Source organism: Halichoerus grypus, chromosome 5 (assembly GCF_964656455.1).
Source record: "Halichoerus grypus chromosome 5, mHalGry1.hap1.1, whole genome shotgun sequence".
NCBI lineage: Eukaryota > Metazoa > Chordata > Mammalia > Carnivora > Phocidae > Halichoerus > Halichoerus grypus.
This window is the reverse complement of record NC_135716.1, coordinates 33,010,285-33,029,010: the sequence shown is the minus strand read 5'-3', so window position 1 is coordinate 33,029,010 and position 18,726 is coordinate 33,010,285. Positions and strand designations below refer to the sequence as shown.

The 18,726-nt window shown below is 37.4% G+C and overlaps 1 protein-coding gene across 48 annotated transcripts in view; it reads left to right on the top strand.

Moving 5' to 3' along the window:
- Positions 1-18,726, top strand: part of RIMS2 (regulating synaptic membrane exocytosis 2) — a 583,728-nt gene that overhangs the window by 550,338 nt on the left and 14,664 nt on the right. Inside the window, exon 1 of one of the 48 annotated variants that reach the window (XM_078072140.1) lies at positions 2,953-3,374. The exons of the other annotated variants lie outside the window; for them this stretch is intronic. Within the exon in view, the coding sequence (XP_077928266.1) occupies positions 3,233-3,374 (142 nt within the window). The 5' untranslated portion in view covers positions 2,953-3,232. Of the gene's footprint in view, positions 1-2,952; positions 3,375-18,726 lie in introns of those variants that run through there. 48 annotated transcript variants of the gene reach the window in all.

Sequence of the window (18,726 nt, the reverse complement as noted above, 5' to 3'; positions counted from 1 at the left end):
TGAATATGTAGAATACGGTATGGAGGAATGACATGTGTGAATTTTTATCAGTGGTTTATTTTTTACATAAATTTTTTAGTTCCTTTGGGGGCAGTAGTACTTATATCAGAATGGAATAAGAAATAATCAACTTGCTGAAAATATATAAACCAGAAATATTATTTATACAAGATTTATTATACATAGGCAAGCAATTGAGCATAGGACAAAAAGAAGTAGAATTATAAATGTTCTCAGTAAGTTCAGTGTATGCCACAAGGTATCATTCAGGACTAGTGGTCTCTAGCTATTATTGTACTTTGTCTCTTGAATGCCTATGTGCCAACATTCTGCTGTTTCCTTAAAGCTTTCTTCCTTGAAATAAGGTGATTTTCTTCTTTCTTCTTGAGTTCTCCCTACTTCTTATGCCATTCTTCTGTCACTTCTCTGTATCTCTAAGCTTCTAACTATAGGGAAAAATATCAGCTTCCCAGGACAACCATGTTCTAAAACTACAACAGAGAAATGATGGTCCTATAGACATAGCTTCATCTAGACTATTCTAGACTAACTTCTTCATGGTGCAGAAAGCCAGGTCATTAACACAGAGAAGGCAGGGCCCAAGCAACTCAGACAGGACCACCGTTTGAGGTTTTATATTCCCTATCCCCCTGCAGTCTCTAGTAGAAACCCAAGGTATTCCCTTTCAAAGTGACTTTCAGCTATCATTCTGATGTCCCTGGATGCCAAAATAAAAGTTTCCACCCCTGGCCAATTTATTTTCCTAGGATTTCCCCACTCAGTCCCTCTTCCTCGATTCTTTCCTCTTGACCACAACACGATACACACATGTGCACGCACACACACCCGTACCCATACATGCAGATGTATTCCTAAAGCAATGCTGCAATTGATGCAGTAACTAAATGGGCTAGCTGCTAATATTTTGTTGCACTTTATTTTTTGGAATGCTGATCAAAACTTAATAACTGGTTTTCAGGACTCACTAGAAATTTGTGACCCACAGTTTAAAGAAATATATTAGATGACTTTAAATAGTTTTTTTCAGTTTGCAAAATTCTGATTGTCTTTATTCTTATGGTGAAAATTTCATTTAATAAAAACGTCTCTGTTCTCTGAACAAAAAGCAATATGGTATGAAAAAGTGCTCTTAGAGTTCCTGGCTTTATCAATGTTCTATTGAAATGCTGATATGTTACAAAAGTGAATAAAGAACAGGAAATTGAACTAAGAAGGAGTTGTAGGAATAATAATGAGAAAGGACTAAAGCCTTCAGAAAAACTGAAGCAAGAAACCTGGATAATCCTAAATCTAAGCAACCAAAAGTTATGTGATGGCATGCTTATTTGTACTGAAAGTTTCCTAATTTTTAGAAAGATTTGAAAGGTTGATTTACCTGAATGCATTTTTTTAATACCTTCTAAATTGCAGTGTCCAATGGCCAGAGTCATTAACATCCCTAGAAGGCCCTGGTAATCTGTTCCTCTGCCTCTTATCTCTCTGACCTCCTTTCCTTCCCTCTCACTCATCCCACTGCAGCCGCGCTAGCCCTTTCTGCTGGTCCAGGACACACCTCGAACCTTCCCACTGGAGGTTCTCTTTGCCTCAAACTCATTCTCCTCCTCACATACCCGAATGGCTAACTTCCTCAACATCTTCACACCTCTGTTGAAATGTCACCTGGTCGATGAGGCCCACTCTAACAGACCTTTTTTTTTTTACATTGCAGACTGCCCCATCTCTCTTAATTTTTTCCCATTTGCATTTATCCTAACCCTTTTAACACTGTGTACTTTACTGATTTATGGTGTCTGTCCCCACTACTAGAATGCAAGCTCCACTAGAGCAGAGATTTTTATCTGCTCTGATTATTGTTGTGTCCTAAGTGTTTGCAAAGATACCTAGCATATACGAGGAGCTCAAGTAGATTTAATTGAATGAGCATTTGAATCTCCCAGTACATCAAGCAAAGAATTTGTACATATATATTACTTAGGAAATATTTATTGTATGAAAAAATAGAGCTCCCTTACACGTACCCAAGAATCAAGCCGTGACACGGTTAGGACTGGAATCATTGTACCCTACCTTCCCACCCCCCTAGATAAAGAAACTGAGAGGTTGAGGGACTTGTGTAAACCATGAAAAGTGGGGCAGTCTTCTGACTCCTATTAAAATGGAATTATGGTTGCTTCATATCCTGGGATAGGGATTTGCAGTTTCCAGAATGCGACATGTTATGTCACTTATAAACTGTTTTGTTTCTAGTATGTTTGTGTTGTGTCCAACTTAAGAGGATGCTATCTTTTATTTAGATGTTTAAAGCCTTCCAGTGTTTGTCATTCTTAGCAACATTAGGTAGCAGATTATTTAATTTAGAGAAAGAAAGCATTAAACATTCCTGAAATTAAAGCAAAGTTGATAAGCAAGAAAGTACTTTTTTTAGTGTGGGTGCTTTTTCAGGCTCTTGGTTTCTTTTTAACCTTTTTCTCCTCTGTTGAATTTTTTTTTAAAGACAGACGGTAAATGAGAAAGCTTTAATTCTAGGCTTCCGTGGAATCTATTAAAAATTGGGGAGCCTTGTGTTAGGATTTGGAGAAAATTTCAGTATTTCCTGTCAATGCTTGAGGAGCGTTAACAAATTGTTTAAGTGAAACTGAGGAAAGGGAAAGTGACAACCAAAAATTCCCTGATCTATTACCCGTCTGCGATGCCTCACGTAGTGCGTGTAACTAACACCCTCTGGTCCTAAGCACGCGGCGGGAAGAAGAGGAGCTCGCAGGGGCTGCTCTGGGTCCGAGTTGCCCAGAAGCCAGGGCGCGCGGCTCCGAAGCCGCCAGCCCACCGCCACCACCTCCCCCTGCGACTGCTGATTGGCGGCGACCACAGCATCAGCAGCATCTCCCGGCGAGGGGAGGGCGGCGAGACTCCGGCAGCCACTGCCTCCAGGATCCTCAGCTCCTTCCCGGCGAGACCTCGGACTTTCGCCGCAAGCAGCCGCGTCTCCGCCCGCCACCGTCTCGACCCCCTCCTCGTGGCCCCTCCCCAACAAAGTGGAGGACCCGGCCGCCGGGAAAGCCACGTCCGGTCCGGACCGGGTCGGCGAGGCCGGGGCCAGAACCCCAAGGGTCCCGCCGCACCGTCCCGGCCCCCGAAGCGCTGCGATCGCCGCGCCCCAGCCGCCAAGACGCCTCGTATCCTGTACCGCGGGAAGAGTGGGTCTTCGTCCAAGATGGGCCGGCAGGGCTTGGGGGGCGCCGGCGCTGCGGGGCGCTCCATGCAGCGCTCCCAGAGCCGGAGCAGCCTCTCCGCCTCCTTCGAGGCACTGGCCGGCTACTTTCCCTGCATGAACTCCCTGGAGGAGGAAGAAGGAGGTGAGGCTGTCTGTAGTTGGCATTTCTGTCTATTCACCCCCTGGCATCTCGGTGGGTGGAGGGTTGGCAGGGGAGCGAGCACTCCCAGGAGCAGCGTCCCTGCCCCGCTCGGCTCTCGGGCACTGCGCTGGGTTGAGAGACCCCCAGGCGCGCCGGCTGAGCTGCCAAGTTCCGTTTTATTGGTTTATTCCGAGAGCTCCACCAGCGCTGACTTGGGAGACAGCTTTCCTAGTGAAGTTCATTCTCAAGTGCTTGCAAGTTGAGTAAGGATGCAGTCTGGGGGAGGCAAGGCAGCAGCCGTCGGGGGCACCCCACTATGTTTTTGTTTAGTCCCGCGATCTCAGTATTAACATTTGGCCTCGAGGACAGAAGTACTCAAAAATTAAAGGGGGAGGCAGCAGCGAATCCCCGCTTGTGTAAATTCAAGATCCAGATGAGGGGAAGGGGTGATACAATGGACAGGTCAGAGGTTGACCGTACTGAAGGGGGGTTTGTACTCTGGACTCTGGAACCTGTTCACACCCCACAGTGCTGTCAACCTACCTGACCGTTGGTTGTCTATCTCTGGTGTTAGGGGATCCCGTGATAAGTAAGCTGAAGAGAAAAACGGGGAAGAGAACTCTTTGTTTTAAACTTCTCACCAAGTGGTTTCAAAACCTTCATAAAGTTTTGAATAACACAACATAGGTTTTCTTCATGAAGAACTTTTAGTAAGATTTAACAACTAACACAAAAAAACATAATTTGTAAATCAAAGTAAAAATTGACTGCTGAATAATGGCGTCCCAACATTTGAAATAGTGTTTATTAATTTATTGATATGCTACTTGCAAACCGTGTTCATCTTTACACGTATATCCAGAGTACGTTAGTTATCATCATCATGTTAACTCTATTATTGTATGGTAATAGAGTTTATTCTGCTTTTATTTTGTGACAATCAATGACCTCTTATCAGGATATCTGCACTGAGCCCTGATTGACAATCAATGACCTCTTACCAGGATATCTTTACAGAGCCCTGATTTAGAAGAAACTAACTACCTGCTCCGCGACGAGGTAGAAATAGATACGTTTCCCCCTATTTTTCCCAGTTGGAGGGACAGGGAGCTGGAAAATGGGAGGATGAACAATGTCTGGAACATGGTCTTCAAAAGAATTCACTAGTTAGAGCTATCCAGGTTTCTTCTAGCTTATTGTTGCAATCCCAGTTTGCAATCTCAGTTTGCTATAGATCACTAAAGGATACTTCCCTATGCAAACAACTTTTAATTTTCATACTAATGTCTTGCTGGTTTTGTTTGAACATTGACATTTCACTTGTTTTCTATAATTAAATGGTTTAAAATCTCAGAAATGTAAACAAGTCAAGAAATTAGAAAATCACATTGCGTAAATGAATGATCACAACTGTAGCTAAAACTTTCAGAATTTATTATGAGCCAGGCGCTGTTCAAAGAACTTAACTGTATTTACTCTTTTAGGCCCACAAGAACGTTATGAGGCAGTATTTTTTATTATCCCTATTTCACAAAGAGTACACTGAGGCAGAGAGAAGTTCAGAAACTTGCCCATGGTCAGTGTCTCCCTGGTAGTAGGCAATAGAGTTGCCTATGAACCCAGGCAGTCCACAACACAACCTATGCACCCAACTCTGGGCTATACTAGATTATTATTTGCATACACTTGGCCACAGTCACATACCTTGCAAGTGGTGAAGTTAGAACTCAAACCCAGCTGTGCCTGAAAATCCATATTTAAATGAAACAAATTATTAGAGACTCATTTCTCAATTTTTAATTTTTACACCAAGTCTTCAGTCTTGAGTTTGCTTCAGATAAACTTTCATCATTCTTCCCTAAGTTATAACCAGAATTGTTGAATTTATAAAATACCATTCCTAAAGAGACAGGGAAAGCTTATATATAACATGAAAATTTTCAAAATTTCAAAAACATTCATTTAACCTTGGCTTACACAGATCTATCCCAGAGGAAAATCCTCTATCTACACATGGGAAGTTGAAACAGATTTCTGTTCCACTATATGGCTTATTGAGTTGCCAAGACAATGTTTCATAAGGAAGCTAGTGTTTTCAAAATTAAGCCATAGTTATCTACAGGTAACAAAAGAGGAATTGCTCCCCATAAATGAGCAGTCTTTCTACTGGGCTATGGTCATTTACATGGCCAAGAGAAGATTTCCTGACTTTCTTCTTGTCTTGCAGTATTCCTACCAGCCTTGAAAGTCCTGAAGTGTTTTTAGGGTATTCCACATACCCTGTAGAGTTGTAAAAGTTAGAAATCACTGTCCCGGAGCAGTGCTTCCTACATTTTTTTTTTTCTATTGAGACACCCACAGGGACACATGAAGTTCATGTGGGTAACATACTCTCGTAAGCTTATTCAGGAATATGTTGTTATACTCATAACTGTGAGACCCATTCTAATGTATAAAGAAAAGTAAATCCATCACAACAACAAATCCATCACACTGATTGAGAACAACTTGTCTAAAGAGATCGGTGGTCTACTAACAAGTGTAATTTGACTAATGAAACTGATTTTAAATTAGCCTGATTTTAAAGCTCGTCTTTTTTTTTTTTTTTTTGTCTTTTTGGTCTTTTCAGACATCGTGCAATAACTAACTCAAATGTCCTCTGCCTTCCAGTTCCATAGTCTCACTTCATTCTTCTGCTGTGCATCTGGACATTGCCATTCTGCACAAGAAGTACCAAGAACTTTATTGAGAAACCATATTCTTTTTATTCATTCGTTCATTCAAAAAAATTTAATGAGGCTATTTGATGTGTCAGCAACGGGAGTCCTTGAAATAGTTTGATATGCTCCCTACCCTTTTAGAGCTTCCAGTCTAATGGAGATAGATATTAATAGGAACAACTATGTAATTATAACTGACCAGTGTTAGGAAGGCGAAGTACAGAGTGCAATCAGAATTATAAGAAAACTTAACTGAGGAGTTAGAGAAGGGTGTCCTGAGAAAGTGAGAGTGAAACATGGATTTGGGCCTCAGTGACAGCTCAGTCCCTCACCTGCTGGGAACAGTGCCTCCTGGGGACCTGTGAAAACAATGCGCTCAGAGCCCACAGCTAGGAAGTTCCTGAACTAGGACCTAAAGCCATAATTTGGCTCTGGAGTTTATAATCCTAACTGCTCTGTGTATTGTTTCCTCATTATTATAGTACACTTTCTAGTAATATGCTATGGAGTTGACGACCAGGTACAGTACATTAATAATAGTTAGTAATTATTGAACACCCATGTGCCACATTCCTTTGGTTTCCTAATTCCTCAAGGAAGTTATTGTTTTCAACATTTTACACATGTGAACACTGAGACTCAGAGACGTTAAATAGTTTGGCCATGGATTATAAATTTCAATGGGGCGTTGTCACTGAGGAGGAAAGGGGCATTCCTATAAGCAAAATAAGTTAAGTGATTGGTCTTTGTAGCATCTTTTTTGTATGCTTGTAGTTCTTTTTTATGTTATTTTCTTTTTTGCTTCCTTGTCCCTGGATATATTCTAAATAACAATTCTCCAATTCTCTGAGTAGCTTTTTTTTTTTTTTTAATTTATTTATTTATTTGAGAGAGAGAGAACACAAGTGGGGCAGGATGGGGGCTGAGGGAGAGGGGCAAGCAGACTCTGTGCTGAGTACAGAGCCCAATGTGGGGCTTGATCCCAGGACCCTGGGATCAAGACCTGAGCCAAAGGCAGACACTTAATTGACTGAGCCACCCAGGCTCCCCATGCTTTTTTTTTTTTTTTTTTTAAGTAAAAGTAATCATAATAGCCCCTTACATTTTACTTAACAGTTTATGAATTTTGTTTACTTATTTTATCATTGAATCCTATGAGATAAGTATTAACTTCACTATATAAACTACTTGGCCCCAACATTGAATCTATGAGTCTACCTCCCCAATGTAGAATATTATTGTATGTAGAATTTTTAAACATTACAGGTAATTCTAAGATTCCTTCCTAAGAAAGAAGGAATCATTTCAAGGAGAATTTACCATCCTTAATAGGAGAAGCAGCCCCACAACTTCCCACCTATAGATTCAATGGTAAGTGGTTATCGTCTTACAATGTAGAAAATGGCACATTTTCTAACACTTGATAGATATGGTTTCTCAGAGACTATTTTAATGTTGTTACCTGTGGTTCTGGGCTAGTGATCTTTGTTCAGTTAGGTACATATAATATATGATGAATTTGATTTACTTGATTTTATGGCCTGACTTCTTTGGTTAAAGTATGGCTTGGCAATCATACAGAAGAGATCTTATCAACTTAATGCTATTTAACTGAATAAATTAATTCATTTAATTTCTTTTACATGCCACTAGCTTAAAAATTAAATTACAGGAAAACCATCCAAGAAACAGGAATAATTTTAAATCACCAGAAAAACTGAGAAAAGGGGGTTTTTTTTGTATGTGATAGTGAAGCTATGAGGAATTAATATAAAAGGAACTAAAGAGACTAATAGAAAAGACCTATTTAATTCACCCCCACTCTTTAAGAGGTCGTGCAACCAATAAGAAGAGTATAAAAAATACTATCGTGGTCTAATCTTTATATATAGTAAATGATACACTTAATTCTTAATAAGCAGTCCCATTTGATTAAAATGAACATGGCACTTTGCCCATGCTCCATTGGAATAAAAAATTCTCCATACACTTAAATGTAATCCTCCCAAGTATAGACATCATGCCTAGCAAAGTATCCACTAAATGTCTATTAATAATAGTATATAGTTCTACCATTCTTTTCAAAGTAGATGTCATTATACTGACTGCTATTTTTATTTATTTTATTTATGTTGTTTTAAATTTAATATGTGATCTAGACTTTTTAAAATTCAGTGATCATAGTTTTTGCACATCTTCACAATGCCAGAATTGGAGGCAGGACATGGATACAGAGTTTTAGTCTGAATTTGTATATGTTCTTAGGAGATATTATTTTCCCTAGATTATGATTGATTACATATAATAAATCATTTCATAAATGAGTCTATACCATATTCAAAAATAGCACAACATTTTTATATTAGGTTTACATTCTAGGCAGATAAGTGAAGCAAAAGATTTTTGAATTAAAAAACATAAATGAAAGAACAGGTCCATTCAGAGTGCCTATTAAATATTACCTTTTTATCTGAGATTCAGAATTTGTCACTGGTAAGTGTCTAAACAGTATCTTTAAAGTAGTTTAAAACTTTAATACAAAAGTCAAGTTTAAACCCCAGTGTGCTTTCATCCTTCAATAAGTTCACTAAATTCAGAGCTAGTGAAGGGATGAGTTTCCCTATGGAGACATCCTTGTGTGTAACAACTTACAGAAGAAACCCACTAGAAGGTGGTAATGGCAGCATCCCATTGCTGCCAAGGACTGTGGTTTAATGTAAATACTCTGTTGTTCTTAAGTAGGCTCTTATTATTGATCAGACAAGATCATTCTATACATTTGCTCTATCTCCTAATGTAACAGTGTTTGACGGAGATGAAGGGGGCTTACCTAATGCTATGTATATATAATATTATTTGAACAATTGAAGAAAAAAGCTATCATAAAAATGATAGTATCAATGTAGGTTTTGAAGTACCATTTCTTAAGATTTAGATTTTACCTAATGAGACTGCAATGAAAGGACTGTTTATTTTAGCTATTTCCGTGATCAGTTGTTCCCTTACTATCCTAAGAATCGGGGCCAGGCAGGTAACATACATCAGTGAGGTAGACCAGATGTAATACAAATAGGAAAAGCAAGCACTCTGAAAAGCTGGAGAAAGCTTACCCACCCAGTCAGCACTCTGTTCTAGCTAATTGGTGCCAAATTGAATATCAGCCCAGGGTTGGCAAACTTACTCTTCTTTTTTCCCTAAGAGAAAAGCTATAAATCTGGATGTTTACTTAAAATCTTTGACTTTTACAATGTTGGCAGCTAAATGAAAAAATATATACATTATTTGGGCCCAAACAAAACGTAACCTGTTGACCAAGTACGTGCCACCAGTTGGCAACTTCCACGAAGGAACTGCTTTCTTCCTTCCCGTTCTTATTGTCACCTGGATAGTTTAGGACTACATTTGCCCCCCTTTGAAATCTTCTGAGAGTCTCCCAACCTGCTCTCTACCTTCTGGGTCTCCGCTCCAATCTAACTTCATTGCCTGTGTCAGTTCTCTTATATATCGTCTTGATCGTGACACTGCTCTTCCTCCAAAAACTTCAGTAGATTCCCATCTCCTATTACATAGTTCCTTTAGCCTGACATTCAAGGTCTTTAACAATCAGGTACTTATATACAGCATAGCTTCTCTGCCTTCTAAGGCCCTTTAGGAATCCAGTAATTCAATAAAACTAAGCCTTCTTGTTCTTTGCCTCCAAATTTTTGTTCATGCTTTTCTTTCTGTTCATCCTCTACCACTGTATATGCATCACATATAATTACCCTTCAAAGCGCAGCTCATATCTTGTCCATGTTTTCAGAAGCTATATAAGCTTCTGCAGGCAGAGGAGAAGGTGAATGGGCATATACTTGGGTTTGAAATATTAGCTCCACCTTTTCCTCCTTGTGTGAACTAAGTAAGATGCTTAATTTCCTTGAGCTTCAGTTTCCTCCTTTTATGTGAAATGTGCATAATAATACTTACCTTGGAGAGATGTTGTGAACTGCATTGTCTTGGTTATTATTCCCTTATGATCCCATATCAAAGTATGTTTACCTTTTTCTGGACTAGATTTGTGCTGTCCAATACAGGAAGCACTAGCTGCTTGGCTATTTAAATGTAAATAGATTGAAACGAAATTAAATTAAAAAATTATTTCCAGAGTCACATTAGCCACATTTTGAGTGCTCAGTAGCTACCCATGACTGGTGACTACCTTATCGAACAGTGCAGAATTACAGAACATTTCCATCATTCACACAAAGTTATATTGGACAGTATAGCTTCAGATACTTAATAGCACCCATATAGCACTTAGAATATATTGCCTTGGATTGTCATTATTGACTATCTTACCTCACCTACTAAATTGTAAAATTATATAATAAGGAATTATGTGATCAAATGTTACATATATTTATCTCCCACAGTGTTGCACCAAGTAAGTACTTAGCAAATATGTGGTTTGAATAAATGAACAAGCCTCTGGTTGGTTTCTGTGTTCATATCATGGAATAGAAAGAAGCTATTAGAGCTGGAAGGGACCAAATTGTTTGAATAACTGTTTCTAATCTTGCAGGTGCAATAGTGCTTGAAAGTCATGTGTTCTTGGTGCTATACCTGGAAGTTGGGCATACTTAGCCCCTTATATACGAGAAACATATTTTTCTACTGTAAATTATAAATGAAACATGTGTATGCAGTATGTTTCATTTAGGGTGCCTTCTTATAATCAACAGAAACCAAGTCTAGCAATTAGATGGAAAAGGTATTTGCTAAGGGATTTTGGATAGGTCACAGAGTCTTTAGGACGACCGGAGATTCTGTGCTAGAGGTTAGAAAAGTTGTCCCAAACCATACTGCAGAACTAATCCTACTGAACTACCACTGCTGCTTAGCACAGAAAACACAGTTTGCACTGTTGTCAGCCTTTGAAGTGGAATCATTACCTACTGCTAGAGGACCATTCTTGGAAATTATACATTGTGGCTACCACCCTCATTAGAATGGGAGCCCGCGATGTCCCAGCTTCTTTGCTTCATTAGCTTCAGATCAAAGTTTGGGGCAGTGGTGTCTGATCAGCAGAACCTCAGCCATTTGTTCATGCCCTGTTTGCCAGACAGGCTAGTAATACCCAACAATTTTAGTGTCTACAATTGAAGGATAGATTATTTCTCATACATAGGAAAAGGGTTCAAATACTAGTGAGCCAAAAGCATTAACAAATATCCACTTAATAATATAAAATAATTAGCGGTGGAAAAAGCCCATTAAACTCAGCCTAATTACCTATTTTTAATATTTTTAAATACTAGTTTGCTATTGGGTTATTTTCCTCTTTGCTTGATAAGCATAAGCAAATAGGAAAGGGGGGAAATCTATGGAAGAAGGCTAGAATAAAGACTATAGCTCTCTTAATTTTAACTTTTTCTGCAGATTTGGCTACCCAAATATCCATGCACACTCTTATTTTGCATATAGAACATAGTCAATCCCTCCCTAGAAAGACAGCCTTAAAATGTCATTCATTTACTGCATGCAAATTGAAATCTAGAATGTTTGAGTGATGTGTAGTTCTCTTCCTCATATCCAGATGGGGCTTTTCATGTTATGTAAATATGTGTGTGTATATATATATATATATATATATATATATATATATGTATGTATATATATACCGGCAAACCTACAGATAAGTTATCTGCTTACAATACATTCATTTTAAATGGTAGAGTAGCAACAGGATAATGAAAATAAAAATTCTCGGGGCGCCTGGGTGGCTCAGTCGTTAAGCGTCTGCCTTCGGCTCAGGTCATGATCCCAGGGTCCTGGGATCGAGCCCCGCATCGGGCTCCCTGCTCCGCGGGAAGCCTGCTTCTCCCTCTCCCACTCCCTCTGCTTGTGTTCCTTCTCTCGCTGTGTCTCTCTCTGTCAAATAAATAAATAAAATCTTTAAAAAAAAAAAAAAAAGAAAAGAAAAATTCTCATTTAGAAAGAAGAAAATAGGGGGACACCTGGGTGGCTCAGTCAGTTAAGCGTCTGCCTTTGGCTCAGGTCATGATCTCAGGGTCCTAGGATCTCAGCTCAGCAGGGAGTCTGCTTCTCCCTCTCCCTCTGCCCCTCCCCCAGCTCATGCTCTCTCTCTCTCAAATAAATAAAATCTTAAAAAAAAAAAAAATTGTGTTTAAAGAAAAAAAGGAAAGGAGAATAGGAAAAACAAAACAATGAATTATCCACAAGAATTATCAAATCCCACCTGGAAGGAATTGCAAAGATTGACAGAATACATTCCTTGGTTTACTCACCTGGCAACCTCAATTCTGTTTTTTTGGGAAGTATGTCTTTGCCTTTATTCTTCATTGGCCACAAAGATTTGCTTTGAAGAGGAGGCTATATAGTATTAATAGCCTGTTTCTGCTACTGCATATTAGGAAACTCAGTAGTTACCTTAAGAGTTGAACAGACTTTTCTAAGTGGGCTTAGTCCTTTAAAAATTCAATAGTCATACAGTCTATTTAATTCCAGTTAGTTTCAAGTATGAGTAACTCCAACCAAACACCTCATTTGACAAAGATTTTAAGCCTCAAGATTCTGTTCTTTTAGTTTGTAGCTTCTGTGCCCTGCCCACTTCTTGTGCTCTCAACTTAATGGCATCCACCTCGGTATCATCTGAAAACAATGGAAGGAAACCCCTTAATCCATTTTGGTCAGCAGTCTCTTTTCTCCCCTTTTGAATGTCAAGGCCCCACTTAATTATTCCTGCAAGTTTCTTCCTGCAAGTTTAGGATAATTTCACACTTCCCAGTCATTTTTCAAATAAGAATTTGTATGGCATTTTACAGTTTTCAAAACTGTTTCACATAGATTATAGTGTCAGATCTTTATTCATCACTACTTAGGCCTAATTCTGGGCTCTCTGTTCTATTTTGTTGATCTATTTATCTATTCTTTCATGAATACAATATTGTCTTGATTACTGTAGCTTTAAGTAAGTCTTGAAATTTGATAGTGTCGAATTTCAAGTGTCCATAGCTTACAGCTCTCCAACTTTATTCTTTGCCTTCAATTTTGTGTTGACTATTCTGGGTCTTTTGCCTCTCCATAATAAACTTTAGAATCAGTTTGTCAATATCTACAAAATAATTGCTGGGATTTTGATTGGGATTGCACCGAATCTATAGATCAAGTTGAGAAGAACTAACATCTCAATAATATTAAGCTTTCCTATTCATAAACATGGAATATCTCTCCATTTATTTAATTCTTTGATTTCATTCATCAGAGTTTTCTAGTTTTCCTCCTACCTAACATTATTTCATTTTTTGTATGCTAATATAAGTGATACTGTTGTGTTTTTTTCCTAATTTCAAATTCCATTTGTTCATTGCTGGTATATAGGAAAAAATTTGCCTTTTGTATATTAACCTTGTATCCTACAACCTTGCTATTATCATTTATTATTTCCAGGAGTTTTTAGATATATATTTTTTTGGATTTTCTACATAAACAGTCATATCATCTGTGAGCAAAAAAGTTTTATTTCTTCCTTCTCAATCTGTATAATTTTTATTATCTTTTTTTGCCTTACTGCATTAGTTAGAATTTCCAGTAAGCTGTTGAAAGGAGTTATGAGAAGGAACATACTTGTTTTGTATTGAATCTTGGTGGGAAAGCTTTGAGTTTCTCACTATTAAATTTAATGTTGGCTTTAGGTTTTTTATAGATCTTTTTTTTTATTTTATTATGTTATGTTAATCACCATACATTACATCATTAGTTTTTGATGTAGTGTTCCGTGATTCATTGTTTACGTATAACACCCAGTGCTCCATTCAGTACGTGTCCTCTTTAATACCCATCACCAGGTTAACCCATAGATCTTTTTTATCAAGTTGGGAAAGCTCTTTATTCTTTTTTTTTTTTTTTAAAGATTCTATTTATTTATTTGACAGAGAGAGAGACACAGTGAGAGAGGGAACACAAGCAGGGGGGGTGGGAGAGGGAGAAGCAGGCTTCCTGCTGAGCAGGGAGCTCGATGCGGGGCTCGATCCCAGGACTCTGGGATCATGACCTGAGCCGAAGGCAGACGCTTAACGACTAAGCTACCCAGGCGCCCCTAGCTCTTCTCTATTCTTAGTTTACGGAGTTTTTATCATGAATAGGTGTTGGATTTTGTCAAGTGCTTTTTCTGGATCTATTGATAGGATCATGTGATTTTTCTTTTCTAGCTTTTTGATGTGATGTATCACATTAATTAATTTGTGAATATTGAACCAGCGTTGCATGACTGGGATAAATCCCACTTCATCATGTTGTAGAATTCTTTTTATCCATTGTTGGATTTGATTTGCTAGTATTTTGTTGAGGATTTTGCATCTATTTCCATGGGAGATACTGGTCTATAGTTTTCTGTTCTTGTAATAGCCACTTTGTTTTACATATAAGGGTCAGAAAGGGTCAGGGTCTTTTTCAACCTCACATGCTGGCAAATCCATAATTTTTCACTATGTATTTAATACTGTTTGACTGCCGTGACATCATTTGATGAAATCTCCATTTTTTGTGTGGATAAATCCAAAGTAACATGCTGAGAGATAGAAATGCATATGTATATAATAAGGAAAAGCTATTTCTTGCACATTTGTTTGAATTTTATCATAAATATATTTTTTCAACTTTATGGTAATTTCTTAAAATTTTAAATTGTAATTCCAGCATAGTTAGCATACAGTGTTATATTAGTTTCAAGTGTACAATATAATGATTCAACAGTTCTATACATTACTCAGTGCTCATCAAAAGTTTACTCTTTAATCCCCATCACCTATTTGACCCATTCCCCCATCCCCCTCCCCTCTGGTAACCATCAGTTTGTTCTCTATAGTTAAGAGGCTCTTGCTCTTTCTCTTTCGCCATCACATTCTTGAAGTCAGAATTTAGTAATAAAATTAACATTTTTCCATTCATGATAAAACAAGAAAGCATGAATGATCTAAATCTTAACAGTGTTCACAAAACAATTTAAGTTTATTTGGACAAGCAGTGAGAACATGAGATGAGGTTTCAAGTCACTGATTACTCTGGAATCAGAAATTAGTGTCCAAAATACTAAAGATGGAAGCCAGCCTGTTTGAGAAATAAGCATTGGCTTTGACATTGCTAGGGTTTCCCAGTTCAAGTTTCACCTATATCACTTGCTAGCCGTGCAACTCAAGCAATTTCCTCAAATAGAAAGTCGTAGTAATAATAACCACCGTACAACACTGTTATGAGGACTAGAGGCAGGTAGATTTAATATCCAAAGCACCTCCACATAGTAGTAAGTCAAGACACAAGAGCTCTTTCTTTCCTTCCTTTGTTTTAAACTTAGTAATTGAATTTTTCCCAAGTTTTATTGTGAAATATTTTAAACATATCAAAAAAAAGTAGGACAGTGAACATCCACTATATAGATTGACCAATTTTTAGTTGACTTTGTCTTTCCTGTCTCTCCCCTGCTTCTCTCTTTTTCTCTCTCTCACACACAAACACAGTATGTATTTTTGCTGAACATTTGAGACTGAGATAAGTTGCAGCATGCATCTCCTAATTAAAAAAAAACTACATAAACAATAAAATTAACAAAAAGTGTCTATCATCTAATATTTCCTCCATATTCAATTTTTAAACTATCCCAAAATTGTTTCTTATAGCTAAAATTTTGTTGTATTTTTTCCTCAATCCAGGATCTAGTTAAGTCTCATTCATTGTATTTGGTTGTTATGTGTAATCTAAAATAGTACTTTCACCTTTTTTTTTTTCATGATATTTACTTTTAAAGAATCCAGACAAAGTTGTCTTACAGGATATCTAACAACCTGGATTTGTCTGATTGTTTTCTCTATTTCCTGTGTTTCCTGTAAACTGAACATTAGGTCTAGAGACATGGTTAATTTCAGTTTAAATGTCACAGGTGATGTAAACTTCATACATTCATCAGTAGCCACAATATCACGTTTTCTCATTCTTGGGCATGCAAAGTTTGATCACTTGGTTTAGAGATGACTACCAGTTTCCCTGTATGGAGGGGATGTATCTTTCCCTTTATAATTACTAAGTAATCTCTGAGGTAATACTTTGGTACCATGTGAATATCCTGTTTCTGAAACGTAATTGAGCTTATTTTAATGAACTTTTAAAGTATGTATATTAACTCTGTCCTTTTACATTATACCATATGGTATAAATTAATTTAGTATTCATAGTTTATTTTCATACATTCAGTATTACTTACTTATGACATGGCATATTTTCTATTTTTCTATTGATGAATATTTTCAACTTATATATTGTTTTTTAATAAAAATAAGTGGTTTCATTAATGGGTATATTTATACTATGATGAAATATACTGCATATTAACTTCACATACAAAGAGCAGACTAAAAGGAGTTATAAATGTAAAAGAATGTCAGGACTTAAAGACATTAAAAATCTCTCTCCAGGAGAAGTCTAAGGAGATATGATGATGACAAAATGTAATGTGACATCATGGATCAGAAAAAAAAAATCAGATTAAAAACCAAGGAAATCTAAATAAAGCATAGGCTTTAGTTAATAGTCATATATCAATATTAGTTCATTAACTGTGACAAATTTACCATAGCCATGTAAGATATTAATAATAGGGAAAATAAGGTGTGGAGTATGCTGGAATTTTCTGTACTATCATAACAATTTTCCTGTAAATCTAAACCTCTTCTAAAACTAAAAGTTTATTAGAAGTTATTTTAATATTTTTAAAACATGAATCTGAAGTTTAAGAACAATTAAAATTCTTTAAGCATTACTAATTCTTAAAATTTCTTTAAGCATACTAATATGACAAAACCAATGAAAGCAGTTATACAATAAAATAACAAATGCAGAGTTTTTATTCAGAGAACTGTATTCAAAGTGGTCATTATATAAATGATGTTGAAAAAAGGAAAAAGTTACAAAAATTTAGAACCCCTTAGTTACAAGAGAAACGAATAGTGTCTTCCAGCAATTCTGTGTGGATCAGCCAGAATAGGTTAGGTTATGCTGTAATAACAAAGGATTCAAAATTATTGGTGGCTTAACTCAAAGAATTCTTGTTTCACTCCTTCTGCAAGTCCATTGAGAGTCACACTTGTGGCTGTCCTCAGGGACCCAGGCTGGTGGAGGTGCCTGTTGGTAAATGCTTCCACATTAAAGGATGGGGGCATGGTGACTCACACTTCAACTGTTGAAGCTTCTTCCCGGAAGTTACAGGGGCCAGGTTTGCCCACATTTCATTGGCGGAGCAAGTCACATCACCACACCTAACTTCAGAGGTGGGGGGACAGGTGAATATATTCAAACAGACCCAATGTCTATCATGATTGTGACTTCTGTTTATAGTTCACTGTATTGTAGCTATTAACTACGTACCTTTCATAATAGTTTTGACAAAGCTGTTGGAACAAATGGATTTGTGTTAAGCTCTGAAACAATTTTAGAAATCAACTGCTAATTTCTATTAATTTTTATTTTATTGTAATTGTTAATGCAGATCCTGGTTTAACTCAGAAGAAATTATCAGGTACTTGCCCCTATTTTGTTTAGACTTTTAGGGGTTTGAATTATATTTATTATAATAAGTATATAGTAAGTATTATTTATTATAGTAAGAAGCCCTGACAAACATAAGTACACAAGCTTTTATATGCAGTTACAGCCATCTACTCGTGAGTATCCCGCTATTGAGGAGTATAAATCACCCTCCTTCATGTCTTCATACATAATCCACAGATGGGAAGTTATGTCCACAGTGGCCACCATTGAGGTGAGACAAAGGGCTGAAAGCATTTCTTACACTTGAAAGTTTGAGGAATTAGAGGGGTTAGGTGGAATAAAGTTCAATTTGAAAGTCTTCTCCTAAAGGGGAGCTAGCCACTCTGGACCTCAACTTTCTCATTGCTACATGAAGGGAGTATGTAAACCATAAAAGCACGTTGGATCCCTGAGGTAGCTTCTGAAATTCTATGAATCGGTAATTTTAGAAATTCTCATTTTTAATGCATTTTTAAATTCTTTCAATGTAATGCAAATGGCTTCTCTAAATTATACTCACTCTGGAAAATGGTAATTTTTAATAAAATGCAAAATCAGTGCCTTAGTAACTCAAAGCACATAAACTGTGGCCAAAACTACAAATTAAAGACAGTTTTCAGAATCTACCAACCTGTCTTCAACCTGTTTCCATAAATAATTTCCCACATTAATGTCCAGAAAATCCTGACTCATCAGTAAGTCTGCCTTCAAAAAGGGGATGAGACCGTCCAAGTGAGAGCAAGCAGGAATGGGTTCTGTGGACACAAGATTTGGAAAGAAGTCACCATGTAACATTAAGTTTGGCATTTCATTTTGAGCTTCATCTTGGGACTTATGAAAGTTTCCAGATCGGTAGCAGAGAGGACCTCTTCATTGTTGTTGTCAAGTCACTCAAAGGGTTTTCAGATTATTAGGGGAAACTGACCGGTTGTTTATGGTTGTTTATTTAATCAAGTGGCTTTCACTGAATACAGAGGGTGCCGAGGAAATGAGTCATCAGACTAAGCAGAGCAGAATAACATGGACACCTCCTGCGTTCTGCTTTCTGCCTGTGA